Genomic DNA, 20,723 nt, shown 5'->3' on the forward strand with positions numbered 1-20,723 from the left:
AATTTTGGCAAAATTAATCCACACGATATATGAGAAGAAAAAAAATTCACTAGCGTTTCTGAAACGGTTTTACGTATGTTTTTGCACAAGTAAAAAAAATATCACATAAAAACACTTAACACTTCACTTTTAAATTTTCATTGGATTTTAACTTTTTCACTTAGATTAGAAAGAATGTTGAGGTTTACTTACATAAAGATTGTCAACATCTTCCGTTGAACTTTTGAGGATGATTTTGGGATGGTCTTCGCTGGGAACTTCTGCCTGTGGAGAGAAACCAGGCAGTCACTTCGGGGTTGTCCTGTTTGCTGCGATACTACTGGGGGCCCTGATGACGATCGAGCCGGATGGCTACGGTGTCCTGATTTCTGCTTTGGTTGCTACGGTGGGGCTCGTGGTACCCGTTTGTGATATGTGCTTGGCTCCTTGGACCAATCGCTGGAATCTGTGATATTCCACTTTTGAGGATGTTTCTTACTAGCACTAAGTTTACGATTTTTATCGCGGAACTTATACGATTTCCACTTCGGCAGGTCCCTATTCGGGCGCCAGTTAAAGTTTTGAACGTCGGAGGTTCTTTTTAAAAAAAGATCTACTCACTACTGCTGCTACCTAAAGACTACTTTATTCAATCAATAATTCCTACAGAGAACCTAGCACTCGCGAAAAGTGTCCACTATGCAAGTCCGGAGTCCAATCGATCGCCCGATTGCGGAATGCTGATGAAGCTCGCTGCTGTTGCCGTTCTGTGCATCCGTCCTAGATGCTGACGAAAGCACCGACGATGGAATTTGCCAAGTGCGGTTGGCACCGGCGTTAACTCGAGCAGCATTCCGGCAGTTAACCGGAACATTCGCCATGGCGGACGAAAACATGCATGTAGGCATGTTTTTGAGTTTTTTCTTCGTTTTATTTATCAATTCTTCCTCAGTTTTCGCGACAAAATTGTTGGAGTAGATCTTACGCTTCAGGTTGACCCAGAAATTCTCGATGGGACGCAGCTGGGGAAGTTGGGCGGGTTCGCCGACTTGAGTACCACATCGATATTCAGCCGCTCCATCTCCTCCAACGATCGCTTCGAGTAGTGGGCCGTCGCCAGATCCGGCCAGAACACCGCGTCTTCGCCCTTGTGGTATTTCTTTATGAACGACGCATTTCGTACTATAAATTTCCCCGTTCACGGCCAGTCCGGAGCGAAAGAAGAGCGGCTTTGACATCCCCTTCTCGCTGATTGTCAGCCACAGCAGCACCTTCTTGGGGAACTTGGAGTGTGAAATGAACTTCACCTCGGTGTTCATTTCCTTCGTGAGGGAAGTAAAATACGAAGTGCCCTGGCAGTCGTTGTCATCCAGGTCTCGTCCATCACCACCGCCACGTCGCGATTCGCTGGGAAAAACGAGTTAACCATCTTATTCAGCCGCTGCCGCTGCGTCATTGCCTGCAGCTCCGAAACTAGTGGACGTGACTTCCGCTTCCTGACATGTATGTTCATATTCGCCAGGTACTTTTTCACTGTTTGGCCGGTTGCACCGATGTAGCCACTTTTTCCCCGATCTTCCTCTTCAACATCCTTTGGAGCTTCTTGTCGCTCAGGGTCTTCGGCCGTCCGGAACCGGGCTTTCTTTCGATGCTCTGATTGTTGTCTAATAGTTGTCTACAAGATGTTGTAGATGCCGGAACGGGCGTATCCGGCGTCCACAAAGTGCCGCCCGAAGTCCGTTTTCAACGGGGGGGGGGGGGGGGGGTGCCGTTCTTTGAACACGCACACTTCTGAACGGAGTTGGTTCACTGTTTTTGCCATCACGGTTAGAGTTCGACTGATAGAGCTGTAAAATTTTGTCTGCTGACTTATGGGTTACTATGATTGATGCTGCATGGGTAGTTTCGTCAGTGCGGGTGAAGGTAAACCAAACGTTACTTAGGGTATTCCCAGCAACCTAAGCAGCGTCCATCTTTCTATAGCCTTTTTCTCTCAGGAACGCACACATATGCAGTATTGGTTTGTTTACAATCTTTTGCTGCCAGCTGCTCTAACAATTTCAGTCGAAATAATTGTCAAAAACTGTTTTGAAACACTTTTACAAAGCTCCAATCTTCTCTAGTGAGAGCGACTATTGTGGGCAACATCTTTTTATTCGGCAACCGTTCTATTTGAGCTGCGTGTTAAACAGCTTTGCTTTCATCGGCAACTCGAAATCAGCAGCCTTTTAGAGTGCGTGTGTTTCATTTCAAGAAAACCCAGCTAGATTGCTTTTTCTCAGTGGTAAAAATATAATCAAATTGAAGCTGAAAGCCTAAAGAATCGTTTGAATGCATTCAGCGAAGTGTTTTCTTAAGAACATCCAGTGAAATTAGCGTTTCAATTTGGGTTGCCGAAAATAGTCTGCCATGCCGAAGCCGTCATTTCCCTATTACAGTTTTTCTAAAGATTATTGCCGCCAAGATTTCAAAATGGCATCCGACATCGATTTCAACCTCTACACGTCGTCTCCGTTCTAGAAATGCCCATATTGTGGGTATTTGACAGGTTTGTAGAAACGTGATGGCCATATTGGATTTCGAAATGGCAGCGGGCATCGAATTTTGACATCTACACGTCGCCCTTGTTCCGGAATACCCATATTGTAGGAAAGTTTAAAACCAATGGCTGCCAACTTTGATACAAAAATGACGTCCAACATAGATTTTAGATCTCTACACGCACAGCTAAAAAAAAAGTAGTGTAAATTTCCGTTACTATGATGCACATAAATGGAGCGTCATATATCATACAAGTTAAGATTATAGATCGTGTAAATTTATGAGACATATCATGTAATATCCCATACATTGTATGCAACTGTCCACTTTTGTTTGCAACATTTCTTGCAAGTTGCTAGTTTACGTGAAAAGGAAGTTTACATGTATGAATGTTTGCATGCATGGATGTTTACATCGCCAGTAAAATTCAGAATTTTTTGGTGTGCGTCGTCCCTGTTCAGAAAATACCCATATTGTAGGGTGTTTGATAGTATATCTTGGGATTGCTACTCATTCGTAATTTATCCTTTGAGCCGCACTTCCAACAAGTAAAGAAGGTCTGTCGCAGTCGGTTCAACCTGATTAAGACCATCTCTCGTCCCCACCGATCCAACAATCGCGAAATCCGCTTCCGCGTAGCTAGAGCCATCATCGACAGTCGCCTACTGTACGGTGTAGAGATTACATGCCTTGCTGCCGAGAAAGCCGTCCAGATTCTGGAACCGGTGTACAACGGCTACGTTCGAACAGTCTCCGGTCTCCTGCCCTCTACCCCGGCTCGTTTTCACCGCAGCTACTGCTACCAAAGCCGCTGCCTTTCTCGCTAAAACGTCGGGAAACTACAGGATCGTCCTCCTCGACGAGGCAAACCGACTCCTCCGCACGGCCGCCAGGGTCCACTGGCACGGAGACAAAAGTTGGCAATCGCACAAGAACAAAATTGACAGCCGAATCAAGGACCGCTTCAAGGCAGGAGACAACTCGCTGGCTTTACGCCGGACAGTTGTCGAAACTCTCGGGGCGCACTACCAAGGTTATGAAGTTAGGTACACCTACAGCTCTCTCTCCACGAGCGGAGTGGGAATGGGGCTCTCCGGAGATGGTCTGTTTGTGAGCAGATCACTTCCGACCCAATGCTCGGCGTTCTCAGTTGAAGCAGCGGCCATTCTCCACGCGGTTAAGTTACCGGCCAACCGGCCGATATTAGTCGTAACTGACTCACACAGCGTGATATCGGCCCTAACAACAGAAACACCGAAGCATCCGTGGATCCAAGGGACGGTAAAGCATGCGCCGCCCAACACTGTATTCATGTGGGTACCAGGTCACTGCGGGATCCAAGGGAACGTCCACCTCGCCGGCTCAGGTCACACTGGACCCAGGTCCACCGGCAATGTACCGCTCTAAGATGTCAAAAAGTGGATCAAGCGGACAGTTCGGAGAGCCTGGGACACCGAGTGGAGGAACAACAGGACACACCACCTTCGGAAGATCAAGGCATCCACCTGAACCTGGAACCTTCGAACAATCCTAAGAGAACAACGGGTGGTGTCAAGGCTGCGCACCGGGGACAGCAGAGTCTCCCACAACTTCGGAGGAACACCGTTCCGGAGGACCTGCGAAACCTGCGCAGTGCCAGCCACCGTGGAGCACATCCTCGTGAACTGCGCGGAGTTGGAAGACCTTCAACTTAGAGTCAGTCAGCATTCGGAACCTGTTGGGCGACGAGTCTCCGGCAGCAGCCGCCCTCATTATCTTCCTAAAGGAGGCGAACCTTTACAACAATATCTGAGTGTTCCTTGTTTGTATTTCCAGTGTGTTGGCCCTTTTGGCAGTTTTCTACACCTTTTCATTCTAGCAAGATTAATGTACCACAGCCAAGATTGTGAATCTCCTTCCGAGAACCCATTTTTTTTTCTCTCTTTATTTTTTAAAATCTTTATAATAAAGATAAAAAAAGATAGTATATCTACAACATATGGCCGCCATCTTGGATTCCAAAATTGCAGCGGATTTTGAATGTTGACATCTACACGTCATACTTTTTAAAACCAATTCCAAAATGGTGTCCAACATCGATTTTTGACCTCTTTGACGGGGACGTCCCGTTTCGAAAAATACCCATATTGTTGTTTTTTTTTCAAAAACTGATGGCCACCATTTTGGATTTCAAAATGGCAGCTTACATTGAATTTTGATATTTACAAGCCGTCCTCGATCCGAAAATACCTATATTGTAAGGTATTTGACAGCTTTTTTAAACCGATGGCAACCATCTTGGATTTAAAATGGCGGCCAACATCAGGTTTCGTCCTCTACACGTCATCTCTTATCCGGAAATACCCATATTGTAGAGTATTTGACAGCTTTTAAGAAAACCAACACGTCGTTCTCGTTCCGAAAATACCCATATTGTAAGGTATTTGACAGTATTCCTAAAATCGATGGCCGCCATCTTGAATTCCAAAGTGGCGTCTTGCATCGATATCCGGCCTCTACACAGCCCCTGTTCCGAAATTACTCACACAGCACAGCAACATTCTATATGGCCAGGCTTTCAAGACATATAGCATATTCAGGAAATTCACATGCGCACTAGCACTTTCCGCAAAGATGGTAGGCAATCCATTATCGACGTCACTTTCTGCAGTACGTCGCTAGTGGCAAATATGAACTGGAGAGTGTGCACCCATAGTAACCATCAGGCGATCCGGTACAGTATCGGCGAACGGACAACGGTGGAAATGCGAAGGACGAAAGTAAGCGAGCGGAAGTGGAAGACTAAGGCATTCAATAAGAATCTCTTCATCGAAGCTCTAAGGGTAGACAGCAGCGTCCCGATTCTAAGCGCGAACGAGTTAACCGAATCATTAAGCAAGGACATGTGACACAACTATGCCGAGAAAACTAGAGCCAACGAACAGGCGGCGTCCAGCTTACTGGTGGAACAAGGAAATTAGCACCCAACGTGCTAGTTATCTTCTAGCCAGAAGGCGTGCTCAGAGAGCAAGAACAGAAGCAGACAGGGTGATGTTCCGAGAGGCCACTAGGCTGCACTAAAACGAAAGATAAATCTGAGCAAGTCAAACAGTTTCAAGGAGCTGTGCCGAGATGCCGATGCCAACCCCTGGGGCAACGCATACCGAGTCGCGATGGCGAAGATCAGAGGTCCAACGATGCCGGTTGAAATGTGTCCCAACAAGCTGAAAGTAATCGTGGAGGGAGTTTTCCCACAGCATGACCTAACGACCTGGCCACCTACACCATATGGCGAGGAAGATGGAGACAACAAGTCTCCAACGAGGAACTCCTTGCAGCAGTGAAAGGGTTGAAAGCTCCCGGCCCGGATGGAATTCCCAACGTGGCGTTGAAGGCGGCGATCCAGACGTTCCTGGACATGTTCAGGATGGTGCTGCAGAAATGTCTGGACGAGGGTCAGTTCCCTGATAGGTGGAAGGTACAAAAGGTTGTGCTGTTGCCGAAGCCCGGAAAACCGCCGGGGGATCCTGCATCGTATAAGCCAATATGCCTGCTGGATACTGTCAGAAAGCTCTTGGAGAGGATCATCCTGAACCGTCTGACGAAATGCACTGAGAGTAAACACGGGTTGTCGGAGAGGCAGTTCGGATTCCGGAAAGGGAGATCGACGGTGGATGCAATTCGGACAGTGATTGACAGAGCCGAGAAAGCTTCCAAACAGAAACGGAGAGGAAATCGATACTGCGCCGTGATTACGATTGAATGCATTCAATAGCGCCAGCTGGGAGGCCATCGCCAAAGCGCTCCATAGACTACCTCTGCAGGATTCTAAGTAGTTACTTCCAGAACCGGATCCTGGTCTGCGAGACAGACACGGGGCAGAAATCGCTTAGAATCACGGCGGGAGCTCCACAAGGCTCCATTCTAGGTCCCACGCTGTGGAACGGAATGTACAATGGCGTGCTGACGCTCAAACTGCCCAACGGAGTTGAGATCGTTGGCTTTGCGGACGATTTCGTCTTGATGGTAACCGGTGAGACGATGGAAGAAGTGGAAATGCTGGCGGTCGAGGCGATAGATACGATTGGTAACTGGATGCAAAGAGTGAAGCTGCAGATAGCCCACCACAAAACAGAAGTGATGTTGGTCAGTAACTGTAAAGCAGTGCAGCGGGCAGAAATCACCGTTGGAGAGCACACCATTGTTTCGAAGCGCGTGCTGAAGAATCTGGGAGTGATCATCAATGATCGGCTAAACTTTAACAGCACCTCGAATATGCTTGCGAGAAGGCGGCAAAGGTCATCAACGCAATAGCCAGAATCATGCCGAACAATTCTGATCCAAGCAGCAGCAAGAAGCGTCTTCTGGCTAGTGTGTCCTCATAGATACTAAGGAACGGAGGTCCAGCCTGGATTGAAGCGCTGAAAACGAAGCAGAACTAAAGGAAATTGAGCTGTACGTTCCGGCTCATGGCCATGCGAGTCGGTAGTGAGTACAGAACCATTTCGATGGAGGCAGTATGCGTTATCGCCGGTATGATCCCAATCGGCATCACGTAGGCGGAGGACTACGAGTCCTATATGACGAGAGAATCCAGAGGAGTTCGGAAAATGGTGAGAACGGTGTCGATGGCTAAGTGGCAGCAGGAGTGGGATGCAGCAGAAAACGGTAGATGGACACACAGGCTAATACCGATTCTTTCGACCTGGGTGAACAGGAAGCATGGAGAAGTCAACTTCCACTTGACGCAGTTCTTGTCTGGTCATGGCTGCTTCAGGAAGTACCTGCATCGGTTCAGACACACAACGTCACCCTTCTGTCCGGAGTGTGGGAATGTGGAAGAATCAGCAGAGTAGCGCGGAGAATGTCGTCGAATAACTGTGTCGAGAGGAGCCCCTTTAACGCCGTCAGCAGAGCAGTAACGAAGATAATGTCAGCGCTGCAGCGAAAATGGCGAGAAGACCAGCTAGAAAGTAGCAACGTGCTCACACAAGTGCGAAGTGAAAGCCGAAGCCGGGAGAACTCTCCGTCGGAGTAGGCTGAATCCACCGCCGGGGGTTAGCCGAGTAGAACGCGACGCTGGGAGCTAAATTGCTTACAAATTCGAAAGACGCTGAGCGAAGTGGAAGCGCCATTTAGCTGAGGTAAAGTGAGGTGCGTAATGCACAGCCCCCTCCGAAGTAATACGACAAGTGGTTCCGGGGGAAAAAGGGCAAGGCGTCCAAGGAGGTTTTAGTGCGGTAAGATCCCATACACCGTGTCACCGCGACCGTGCGCCCGGTCGTCAAGCGGATGGTCTTTTGAATGTTTCCTTCTTGCCAACAAAAAAAAACATGCACACCAGCGCCACGTAGTGAGAGAGTTCTGAACTAATATGAGCATCATCCGGAAGACCGTGGTCATTTGAACAACTTTGTTTAAGATAGTAACCTTCTATATGGCCACGATCTCAAGATACAAGTTATACAGGAAGTTCATGTGCATAATAGCGCCGCGTAGTGCGTGATGCCTGAACTAATATGACCACCATCCGAAAGGACTTGATCACGTGAACAACTTTGTTCTTGATGGCCAGGATCAAGAGATATTCTATGTTGAACCCAAATTCCATATAGCACCCGTCATAAGTAATATGAAAGTGCAGCGCCTCTAGCGGCGTTGTGCTCAATTAAACCTGAATGTAATTGCACAGTACAACAACTACGGCTTTATACTATGTATTGAAACAAATGAGATAATCGACTACAGCCCCTATTTTTTTTAATGATTACTTTATTTGTACAGGCTCAATCGAATAAACTTTACAGAGCCGAGGTATCATTTTCGTTATACATTATTACTGCCTTATATTTAAAGTTAAAGGAACTGGACCGAGTACTCGCGGTTGTCTCGAGTAGACCCTATTTGTGAAAATCTCATAAGCTGTAGGTCGCTGAGATATTTTTGATTCCTTGACTTTGATTCATAAGTTTTAGCGACTTTAAACACTTCAAAATTCCAGCGTATTCCAAAATCATCCAACGGTTCCGCTACACATAATTTATTTAAAAATTTCCCCGGCTTCGTAATGAAAAAACACAAATTCTATCAATCAATTTATTGTATGTATGCTTGGCTTCAGATTATCCACCCTATTTCACGAAGATTTCATGCAGTAAATTGAAAACGAGAAACCCATCTAGGTATCTTCCACGGTCATACAACATTCGTGTCAACCAGCTAGAAATAGATTTTTTGCTATTCTCTCAAACTATAAAACTCTGACTTTTCTATTTCTGTCCCCATCATCTATCAGTGCTCCGGAGTCATAGCCCCCGGGGAGAATTGTACCAAGCAGCGTAAACTTATCCAGGATGACATGCGGTGGAAGCGCAACCATTGATCCAACAAACCAACTTGACGTTTTTTGTTGCTCCCGCTGAGGATAAGGGAAATTGAAATTGGAGAATAACTTTTCTTCCAGAAGGTCTGCTTCCCGCCCATCGGGTTTGCTGCCAACCGGAAAGCTCACATTGCCAATTTCAAATCGAAATACCGATGCCCCCCCACTACCCTTTCACACTCAAATGGAGACGATTTCAATTTTGCCATTTTTCTTTGTCACCGCGGGAGTTTCGGGATGCATTACCTACATTCTGCATACATAGCTACAAATTTGCAATCACTTCTCGATCGATTCAAATGTAAGGATTTTCAATTTCACACACCGAACGCATACGGGTGGGTTTTCCGCGATAGGCATTGAATAGAATCCAATTTTTCGCCGCTCAAGCGGGGGGCTGTCAAAATAGTTGAAGTTTGACTTCTACGGTACCGTTCGGTGTGGTAACGAAAAATAATAGGGTTATGGGGTCATAACTAGGGAACGACTCGTCGCCGTCGTCGTTTGTTTGGTCGTTGATAAAAGAGGGGGAGGGTTAACATCGAATTTTAACAAAGCTTGTTTTGAGGCCACCACGAATGTTATGGAAGGCTTCCACCAAGCTTTCGATTGATTTTGTGGAACTGAATGTGGCAGTAACTGCTTTCGACACAAAGAGGGTCAAGGCAGATGGCATTAGGAAGGATGGAAAGAAGGAGTGAGATGTTTGTTTGTTTTGAAAATTGATGATTTCGTCCAATGTACGTTTACATTTTTAAATTTATTCAGTAACTCAAATCTGGATATCGATTTTTTGTTTGTGGGATTTCTATAATGTGTGTATGTTTGAAACATATTGTAGTCACTAGTCATTAGTCATTAGTCATTAGTCATTAGTCATTAGTATCAGTTGAATGTCACACTAAATAATTCATATGATTATTTTACGATTGCCAACAACGCTTACTGGGCGTATAATATGGCTTTCCTTCCCAACTAACAATTCCCAAAGTCCTATAATATTTATGAGAGGTCGTAGAGTTTTCTGCAACTCCCTCAATCTGGTGACGGTATTCAAAAAAGGGCTGCACGCTCGTCCTCTGTGTCTTCTTAGACACAATATTGCAATTGCTATAAAATGATCATTGTTTCTAAGATTCTCATTCTACCTGCATGAATGCCATTTGGCTATTACAGGGTGACAAATGAATTTTCATTTTTAAATTCCCAGTTTTCCTGGTTTTCCCGGTTCAAATCTTCAAAATATACTGGTTGCTAATATTCAACAAAAAACGAAATTGAACGCATTTTTAAAAAGCTTTCGGAAGTAATTAGACCGGAACAAATCACAAGTTTTTATTTTGTCACTCGATGCTCGCACCAGTCGAGTAGGGGGGGGATAAAAAATAAAACATTCAAAATTCGTTTAAATCACATCTAAACCGTATATTTCAAACGTTTACATTACTTCTTAGCCTTCGTTTTTTTCTCTCTGTTCGGGACATAACACTACTGCGACCTGTAATTTGATCTATTGTAGTAGGTATATCCCGTGTCCATAGTTTAGTGCATGTCGTATTACTCCATCACTATTGAGAAATGATGAAGTATTCGGTTTTGATACAGTTGTCATTCTTGCCTTCATAGCAAGGAATCGATTCTAATAGAAAGGTCACCCTTTGTCAGTCAAAATTGGATTCCTTAGCAACAAAATTAAGGTATGACAGTGTCACAGTGTCATAATGACACCGATAATGACCATGCATCAGAACCCTAGTCTTAACCAATTCAAACTAGGGAACAACGAATAGAAGATTAGGAATCACATGGGTGAAGACTAACTAACTCATTTTTTCCTTGTTTCAAGATCATCCTCGGTAGACAAAGCCGAGTCTTGCCACTACCAACAAGGCATAAAAAGTAACAAGGACTAAGATGTGTTCCTTTGATTACTAAAAAATCCTGTTCCCCTAGTTTGAAGTAGTCAAGACGACGAATCGGTGGTAGATCTTACATCCCGTAACGTACCACGAAAAGGTGATCTACCCACGTTACGGGGCTAGCCTTAGCTTCTTATATTTCTTTGAAGCCGTGATTTTTGAAACTAATGCATAACAGGAGCCAAAAATGTTGACTTTATTTTGTGTAATCATCAACAAGACATTTCGCGCATAAGTTTTTGGATCCTTTCAAGGAAGAACATTGGTAATAATGTAGATCAATAGGATTAAAGCAACCGATTTTTGGGTTTTGATAAATTCCAGGTAAACCATCAAGCGAAATACCACAAACGTAATAGTTCTTATAAAGAAAAAAGTCATGTTTGCGATAGTTCCTCCTTTTTCAAATATAACATGGCAAAACAGGAAACCCAAATTGATATGAAAATACCTACTTAGTGAATTTAAACCCAGTTTTCTCAACAATTGTGCGTGCTTTAAAAATATTACTAGACGTATTAATTCGTGAAGGCCTATTCAACAAAATCCAAGTGTAATATTCAAAGGAAGGAGCCAAAATCTATCTTGGCAGAATATAGAAACCAAATTTTAACAAAAATATGTACTTTTGTCAATTTAAACCTGGCGTTGTGTGTGCTTAAAAAAATAATCATCACGTATGAACTCAGCAAGGTTCATTCTATATACTTCGAGCATAACTTCCAAAGGACGGTATCTAAATCCAATGTTTGTTTTGATCACCGTATTCGCCCGATTTGGCTCCCTCAGACTATTATCGCTTCCCAAACTTCAAAAAATGGCTCATCAATAAAAAAAATCAGCTCACGTGAGGAAATCATCGACGCCGCGGAGGAGTATTTTGCAGACCTTCCGGAAAATTACTTTGCTACATTGAATAAAATAAAAAAAAAAACATTAAAAAAAATCATTGCCAAAGAGGTTACCGCATACAAACAGACATAACACTCGCAAGTTGTTTATCGAACAAGCATTTAACGGTCAATTTAAAAGTATCATAGTTGGTAGTACCGCCACCTGTGGCGCGCATAGTCGTTTACCTTGAGTTTGACGTTTACACACTACCGCCATCTGTTCAGCGTACTACGGTACTACCCACCACAGTGTACTCAACAGATGGCGGTAATGTTTTAGCGACGATGTTTTACAGTGAGAAATATTCAATGCGATATGTCTGTTTGTCTGTGAGGTTACTCTGTACCCCACCTAGTATGTGAGCCGAAATGCAATTTGGCAGAACCGAAAAACCAAATTTCTATAAAAATACGTATGGTTTCAGCAATTCTTTAAAATCCATGCCTATTTGTCAAAGGAAGGAGCCGAAATTCAACTTGGCTGAACAGAAAATCCAAAATTCTATGAATATACGTTCTTTTGAGAATTTAAACCCAGTTTCCTAAACAAAATTGCATGCTTCAAAAAAATGTACCATCACGTATGGATTGAGTTCTCCAAGCAGGATCTCACGAACACTAAATACCGGGGACCCCCGGTAATATGACCGGTTTTAATCTGAACACTTTTTAATTTGAACCCCGCTTATCAGCACGGCGTGCAAACTAAAAATTGCCTAAACGTCATTTTGCACATGGAACGGAGTAAAGCGAAATAGAACATTGCAAAACGGAACGCAGAATCAAAACAAAACAGCAAATAAGGCAACCAGAAGCACGGTGATAGGGTTACTAGAAGTTCAAATTAAAAATGAATTCCGTTAATATGAATGAGGTGTCGTTCAGATTAGCGGGGTTCCACGGTACACTAATAAAATAATTTTCCCTGGGGGGGACGTGCTGTCAAATCAGCCTACTGATCATTCTTGTATGAAACTGGCTCCAAACGTAAACAATCGCTGTAGGTTTCTTATGGCTTGTTTACCTTTGGAACCAGTTATGCGAGGCATGCGAGGTAGGCGACGATTGTTCGTATTTGACAGCCACCTCCCCCCCTTGAATTTTCCACACACTAGCGTATACTGTCATGTGCACGATAAGAATGAAACATCCATTTATTAGTAAAAGTGAACCCATTGTCAATAAAAGTGGCACTACTAATAAATGAGAAATTTATTATGCCAATTAAGTAGTAACTGTTAGCTACTATTAGCAGAAACTCATTGTTGTTGAAATAATTTATTCATTAATGAGTAAAGCCACCTTTATTTAAAATGGGTTAGCTTTTACTCATAAAAGGGTATTTGACTGTTACCGTGCAAGCGTAGGGTTTGTATTCGTTTTGTTGTTTATTTTTACTTTAGAATTACAGTTCTTACAGCAAACAAAAAAATTCTCACAGCTAACAAAAAAATTCATATCACTAACACACGCAAATCGCCCCAATACGAACCCGCCTGGAGAGGAATATAGGCCTTTTTAATAGGAACTTAACGATCGATTCAGCCTCTGGTGGTGAATAGGAGAACGTCAAAAAGAGTGTTGTGAGCAGAAATTTTTGCCTTGAGACATAGGAAGCTGAACACTTTTTTACTTTTCCTGATAAATTGATTCATCTGAGATGCTCCAAAACTTAATCTACAGTTGAAAAATTTAATTCTGTAACGTTTTTGCAAACATCCTGCTGGTGTACAGGAATATTTTTGTTGCGAAAAATGGAAAATTAGAAAAGTGCCTTAGTGGTTATGATCTTCCGGATTTCTTGTGTCTGGATAGTTAAGGTACAAATCAGTTTAGATCTGCGGAAAATCGTACAATAAGACAATTACCGATAGAAATTGGCAAGATGTTGAATGAAAAATGCTTTAATTTGCGTTGTGAAAAATTGTTATTTTGATGTAAACAAACGGTATGGTTAACGTTTCTTCTCAAACTCGCGTGGCGCACTCTACGTTGGTGGTGCATTAAAAAGGCGTATAGGCTCTTTCCATGCACCATCAATGTAGAGTGCGCTAGCCAATTTGAAAGAAAATGTCATCCAAACTGTTTGTTTACATCTTAATGACGATTTTCAAAGCTCAAAATAATGCATATTTTATTGCCCAACTTGCAAATTTCGATCGAAGTGGTCTTATTTTTCGATTATCTACAGGTCTGAACTGATTTACAGCTTAAATAACCATCCATAAGAAATCCGGAACATCATAACCACTGGGACAGTTTTAAGAATCTACATTTTTCTCATAAAAAATATGTGGGAGCACCAGCCGGATCACTGTAAAATCGATACAGAAAACAAAATATTCTACCTGAGTGTTGATTTCAAGCACCTGCGATGGATAAATTAATCAGGAAAGCTGATGCTTCACGGCGAAAATTTCAGCCCTCATGATTCTTTTTAGTGTTCCCCTATTCATCACCAGAGGCAGAAACGATCGCTTAGTTTCTTTTGGGTTCACCTTGTTTACATCAATAAGTATTTTCCCCAACGCAAATAACAGCATTTTTCATTCAAAATCTTGCCAATTTCCATCGGTAATTGTCTTATTGTACGATTTTCCACAAATCTGAACTGATTTGCACCTTAACTATTCACACACAAGAAATCCGGAAGATCATAACCACAAAGGCACTTTTCTAATTTTCCATTTTTCTCAACAACAATATTCCTGAACACCAGCAGGATATTTTAAAAAACGGTACAAAATTAAATTTTTCAACTGTAGATTAAGTTTTGCAGCATCTCAGATGAATCAATTTATCAGGAAAAGTGAAAAAGTGTTCCGCTTCCTATGTCTCAAAGCAAACAATTATGCTCACAACACTCTTTTTGACGTTCTCCTATTCACCACCAGAGGTTGAATCGATCGTTAAGTTTCTATTGGCAAATCAAAGTTGGCACTCGTGGAGAATAGAAGAACTATAACCACAAACGAAGTGACAGACGGAGCGGCTCGAAAACTTTGGTGACTAACCTGCTATTTCAATTTTTCAGTGTACCACATGGCAACACCACTACTACTAGATTGTACCACATGGCAGCACTACTACTGGATTGTACTAGCATTTTCACAAAATGTATTAGAATGTTTTGGTTCTATCTCTTTCACTCTACTCAAAACTGAAATGCATAAAAAAAATGACTAAATGATACACTCTTTGCCACAAACGAAGTGACAGACGACTAACTGGCGAAGAAATCCATTAAAATAATGTGGTTCACTGTAATAGAATTTTCTTGGAAGCTTGTGCCATCATCCACCAGATGGGTTAGTTTTTTTGTTTTGATTTGAACAAATTTGATTTTGTGTACAATGATTCTTTGACAGTGTGCAAAGAGTGCGTATCATTTTGTCATTTTTTATGCATTTCAGTTTTGAGTAGAGTGAAAGAGATAGAACCAAAACATTCTAGTACATTTGGTGAAAATGCTAGTTCAATCTAGTAGTAGCATAGAGGTAACTCTAAGACCACTGGGTCCCGAAGAAAATCATTATTATTTTTGGCTCACTCAGTACCAGAACAACGGTCCCAAGCAGTCCCAAGCTATTTCACTCACCCCTGCATGTTCTGCATGAATCCACACACCCCTGATGTTATCTGTCAAACTTTCATAGCGAATCAAAACAAACATAGTGTAGTAATAGAATTTCAACTAGAATAGGGTACGTTAATCGTTTGCTTGGGACCAATAGGCTACTAAAGTGGTGAGCCAATTTAAAATCGTTAGTTTCGTATTGATTGTTGGTAGTAGCAACAATCAATACGAAACTAACGATTTTAAATTGGCTCACCACTTTAGTAGCCTATTGGTCCCAAGCAAACAATTAACGTACCCTATTCTAGTCGAAATGCTAGTACTACGCAATGTTTGTTTTGATTCGCTATGAAAGTTTGACAGATAAAATGAGGGGTTATTGGTTTTTCCTATGTTTCGAGGGGTGAATCGATTAGCTTGGGACCGAAGAGAGTACCAGAGCTGAGCCAAAAAGATGAGCACGTTATTTCGGGACCTTCTGGTCTTAGAGTTACCTCTATGGTAGTAGTGTTGCCATGTGGTACATTCCAGTAGTAGTGGTGTTGCCATGTGGTACACTGAAAAATTGCAATAGCAGGTTAGTCACCAAAGTTTTCGAGCCGCTCCGTCTGTCACTTCGTTTGTGCTCTTTGCACACTGTCAAATAATCATTGTACACAAAATCAAATTTGTTCAAAACAAAACAAAAAAATTAACCCATCTGGTGGATGATGGCACAAGCTTCCAAGAAAATTCTATTACAGTGAACCACATTATTTTAATGGATTTCTTCGCCAGTTAGTCGTCTGTTACTTCGTTTGTGCTATAACAGTGATGATGGTTTCAAAATTTTCCACGGGGAAGTATACAAATGCAATCTTAAAATGCTTTTATTTTGCAAATGGAACATTTTATTTAAATCTGGTTGCTGCTACAGTGGTAGAAAAGCTCAAATCTATGTGTACACCTAAAAATCTGAAAAGAAATTAATTTTTCTGTATTATTTGTCTATTGAGTAGTCCTTAAGTTTTCTACTAACATAGCATCAACCAGATTTAAATAAAATGCTCCATTTGCAAAATAAAAGCATTTTAAGATTGCACTCGTATACCTCCCCGTGTAAAATTTTGAAACCATCATCGCTCTCATAGTTCTTCTATTCTCCACGAGTGCCAACTTTGATTTGCCAATTAAAAATGCGTAATTTTAGTCGAAATTCTAGTATCACACTATGTTTGTTTTGATTCGCTATGAATGTTTGACAGATAAAATGAGGGGTTCGTGGATTTTTCTATGTTTCGAGGGGTGCATCCAGCCCAGTGACAGGCGCGTAGGCAACATGTTACACCATGACAGTGGGCCAAGCACAGCAAAATATACGATTTGAGCCCGGGACATGCTGCCTACTGTCAAACGCTGCTGTATAGGCCTTGTCACTGGCCTGGGTTCATCGATTAGCTTGGGACCGAAGAGAGTATCAGAGCTGAGCCAAAAAGTTGAGCTCGTTTCTTCGGGACCTTCTGGTCTTAGAGTTACCTCTATGGTAAGCACGAGATCACACCGCCATGAAATCTGTTGACGCTTTGTATAGCTGAATGCCTGTTCTGTACAATAATCGTTGAGCGGAACGTTGCAGGAAAACGTGCACCAACGAATGACAGCTGACCCAGTGCTTAAATTATGCTAAGAGAAGAGTAGACAATACGGGGGCGAAAACGAACCACTTTTCTGTCAAACGCGAACCAGCTCGTGATTGGCCGATTTGAAGTGCGTAAGATAGAGATATAGATAGAGATTAAAGAGTAAGAAGCCAGTTGTTTTTAGGGATATCGGATAAAGAAAATGTGTCTTCACTCCGTTGTCTATATAAACATAAATATTAACCTTTCAGTACTCGCACTGATGTACAAAGCTAAACACGAAAAAAAAAAGAAAGTAAAATCTACTGACGTTGGAACTCGCTAAACGTGAAACTAAACATGGTTCATGCAATTTAATACCCACGTCCAATAGACCAATACTTGATTCATATTACTTAAAGTAATTTAAGAAGATTCAGTTTTTTGCATATTAACCCACGCTTTTTTCATTTCTTCTACATTCTTCACCACTTTAGGCCGTTTTAGAAGGTGTTCCTTCATAATGGCCCAGTATTTTTCTATTGGGTGCAATTCCGGAGTGTTTGGGGGGTTCAGATCTTTCTGCACGAAATCGACATCATTCGCCTTATACCACTCTAGCACGTCCTTCGTGTAGTGGCATGATGCCAAATCCGGCCAGAAGATCGTCGGACCGTCGTGAGCCTTCAGGAGAGGGAGAAGCCGCTTTTGGAGACACTCTTCCAAATACACCTGTGCATTCATGGTGCTTGCGGTAACGAAAGGTGTACTCCGCTTTCCGCAAGTAGAAATCGCGTGAAAAAATTAAGAACTTCTTGATGAATTTCGACATCTTCTGTGTCCGGAGGTTCTCGGGAACATCACACTTATCCTTGGCAGTCACATACAGGTTTCCTGGAATCTGATTGAAGTCCGCCTTCACATATGTCTCGTCATCCATTACGTAGCAGTGTGGTTTCGTTAACTGCATGTCGTACAACTTCCGGACACGGCTTTTTGCGACCGTATTATGTTTCTCGTCACGGTTTGGGGACTTCTGAACCTTAAACGTACGTGGTTCAGCTCGAATTTTGGTATTCTGCACGAAAGTCTTGCTCACATGCAACTTTCTAGCCACATCTCGAACTGAGGCGTTTGGTTTCCGTTTAAAGGCCCCAGCCACACGTTTGTGATCGTTCTCGTTGACCTGACGGTTTTTTTTTCGGATCATTGCTTCCGATCAACAGATGCCGAGATTTAGCAAAAATTATGTTTGTTAAATGAGATCTCGGCAAAATTTACGTTTGTTAGCTGAATCTCGGCAAGTCCCTCACTGCGATCCAGTAAAACAAAATGCCGAGCTGCTCGGCGGCGCCCATCGTGGCAAAAAAATCCAATTGTATGCTCAATAAGCATAATATTATTCCTATAAAGTGCTATAAAGTTATGAACTTTTGTAAAAAAAGCTATTTTTTGGACCACCTAACATTAAAATGGTCACCCTAATGGCAAAAAAAACGGGTCCAATATATTGCGATAAGGAACAAAACTACCCATTTTTACGAAAATCTAAGAACCACAATATCGTTTTGCTATGGAATGACTGCTTTATAAAATAAGTTTCATCAAATTCTTCGGTCCAAGCCTGTCCGATAATGAAAAAAAAATACCCGTGTCAGATTTTTCACTGAAATAAAATTATGAAATACAGTGTAATCCATCAATTTTAAGTTAATAGATGCATGCAGTTAATCAGGTGCAAACAGCGCACGGAGTTGAATTGAAACATTAATAATATCTTTCAAAATCACACAAGCATTCGGAATAGCCATACAAAAGTAAACACAAAGAATCGTTAAGTCAACAGAAAACGGGTTCAAGGATATTTCGCTAGCTTTATTGTTTGTTATGATAGCTGTACTTTGTTTGAATTCACGACATGCGTAACCGTTGCGTGAGTAGAGAAATATATGGCGACCTAAATACAAAGCTGTTCCCGTCCGTCAAACAGACCCACTTGACGCTATGTATTCAATTATCTTGTCGCAATTTATGCCAAGCGAATTGTGATACAAATCAGTAAATGGTAAGAATGATAATCTACCAACTAGGTTGATTGTTGCGCAGTAAACAATTCGTTCCTACTACCCTTGAAGCATGAAGGAGCCTCACTAATCACAAACTTCTACATCTCTTCCCCATCCCGCAGAAATTCACGTGCTGCAGGCAATCAACAACGTCCTGAAGGAGCGCCATGACATCGAGTCCAACTATAAAAACCTGGCACTAAAATTTCGGGACATGCAAGACGAGGAGGCCCTCCGGAGGGCGAAGGTTTGCAGTGTTTGTGAAAGCTTTGACCTAAGAATTAGACTCTTCAATAACTGGCCCATTTTAGTTCGATGAAGTACGGAAGACACAGCTGGAGGAGCTGCAGGCCAAAGGTGAAGCCCTCTGTCGCGAGAAGGCGAAACTACAGCACCAGATTGAGCACGTCACGTGGCACCTGGAGGGATGCCGGCGGAGGCGACCCTGCTTGGCACGGTTACCGGAGAACTGTCCGCTCAAGGGGGACGCACCGAGTTGTTTACCACATTCGCCGGAAAAACTGAAGATTATGGCGAGTCGCATGGTGAAACAATGGTAGATTTTCAAATTATGACACGTTGAATATGTTTTTAGGCAAACATGAAAAGCACCGCAGATCACCTCGTGAGAGGAATCATGGATTTGAGGAAAAAGATTCACGTTGTTCAGGACAAGCTGGAACACGAAGTGGCGGTTAGTTCCATGATGGAAAATGTACTAAACTTCCGGAAATAAAAGTCCCCCATTTCCGTCTTTTCAGCGCAAAAAAGATATGGAGAAAAAGTTGTCCGAACTGCGAAAGCAGATCTGTCAGCACAACAAATGTATGCAACAGGCAGGCCAGCGGGAGCATGCCCACCATCACGCTCACCACCACCACCATCACGGTGGCGGTGGCGGAGGAGGCCATGGAACCACTTCGTTGCCACCAATCAAAAACTGCTTGGCAGCCAAATAGCAGCGGGCCGCGTCGGAACACGTGAAGGGACACCACCGGAAGCAGAAGCAGCAGTGTTCCCACGGAAAGCTCGTCAAACTACCGCGGCCATGCTCGGGGGGATTGGCATAGAAAGGTTTTAGCGAATATCTCGGATGAATGTGCTTGGTTAATCGTTTTGAGGTTATGTTTGAGAGCGAATATAGTTTCCGTTACCCCAGGTTATTAGTTGTTGTAAAGTGCATCAAATGCGAATAGTTTAAGCGGTTACAGGATGGAGTTTGTTTATTTTGCTGCTTCCATATTCTATTATTGTATTCTATTAGCAAAACAGATCGCTAGTATTGTAAGTTATCTTTGTTGGTAAGTGATTATCTAGCTTTTAGCAAAACGCAGGACCTACAGTAAACTACCGTTACCGAACTTAGAATACTTTTTTTTTTCGATAAGTATGTAACTAACCGTATCATCTGATGTAATTAAATCGTATTCATTTGAAATAAATAGATATTTCCTGATTCATCCCACGAATAGCATTTGGAAGACACTTTCGAAAGAACTTCCGCTAATGGTACAATCTAAATAAGTTTGTAGAAATAGGTCTCAGCAAATTCACACTGGCGTAGCTGGTGGGGACGCTCAGGATGATAGCCCGCTTCCTAAAATGTGTAGGCTTCGCCAACCTAGAAAGCGCCGGAAAAGGATTCGCGTTTTCAGATTTTGTTTTACGACTTAAGATACGATTTTTTTTTAATGTTTAGATATCCACTCTACATTTCGATTCGTCAGACCATGGAATTAGTATATTTAGAAAGCTAACCAACAGCTAACCTAAGTTCACCGAATATTGG

At 42.6% G+C, this 20,723-nt stretch overlaps 1 protein-coding gene across 1 annotated transcript in view; it reads left to right on the forward strand.

Annotated features, from left to right (window-relative positions):
* LOC135707186 (ERC protein 2-like) overlaps positions 1 to 20,203 on the forward strand; it is a 29,384-nt gene extending 9,181 nt beyond the window's left edge. The window contains exons 2-5 of the mRNA XM_065228936.1: positions 19,057 to 19,181; positions 19,246 to 19,467; positions 19,530 to 19,628; positions 19,696 to 20,203. Of these exons, the coding sequence (XP_065085008.1) occupies positions 19,057 to 19,181; positions 19,246 to 19,467; positions 19,530 to 19,628; positions 19,696 to 19,893 (644 nt within the window). The 3' untranslated portion in view covers positions 19,894 to 20,203. The remainder of the gene's footprint in view (positions 1 to 19,056; positions 19,182 to 19,245; positions 19,468 to 19,529; positions 19,629 to 19,695) is intronic.
* The last annotated feature ends 520 nt before the right edge of the window (positions 20,204 to 20,723 follow it).

This window comes from Ochlerotatus camptorhynchus, unplaced genomic scaffold, assembly GCF_037179485.1.
Source record: "Ochlerotatus camptorhynchus isolate MF236.1 unplaced genomic scaffold, CSIRO-AGI_Acam_v1.1 ptg000304l, whole genome shotgun sequence".
In the NCBI taxonomy this organism is placed as follows: Eukaryota; Metazoa; Arthropoda; class Insecta; order Diptera; family Culicidae; genus Ochlerotatus; species Ochlerotatus camptorhynchus.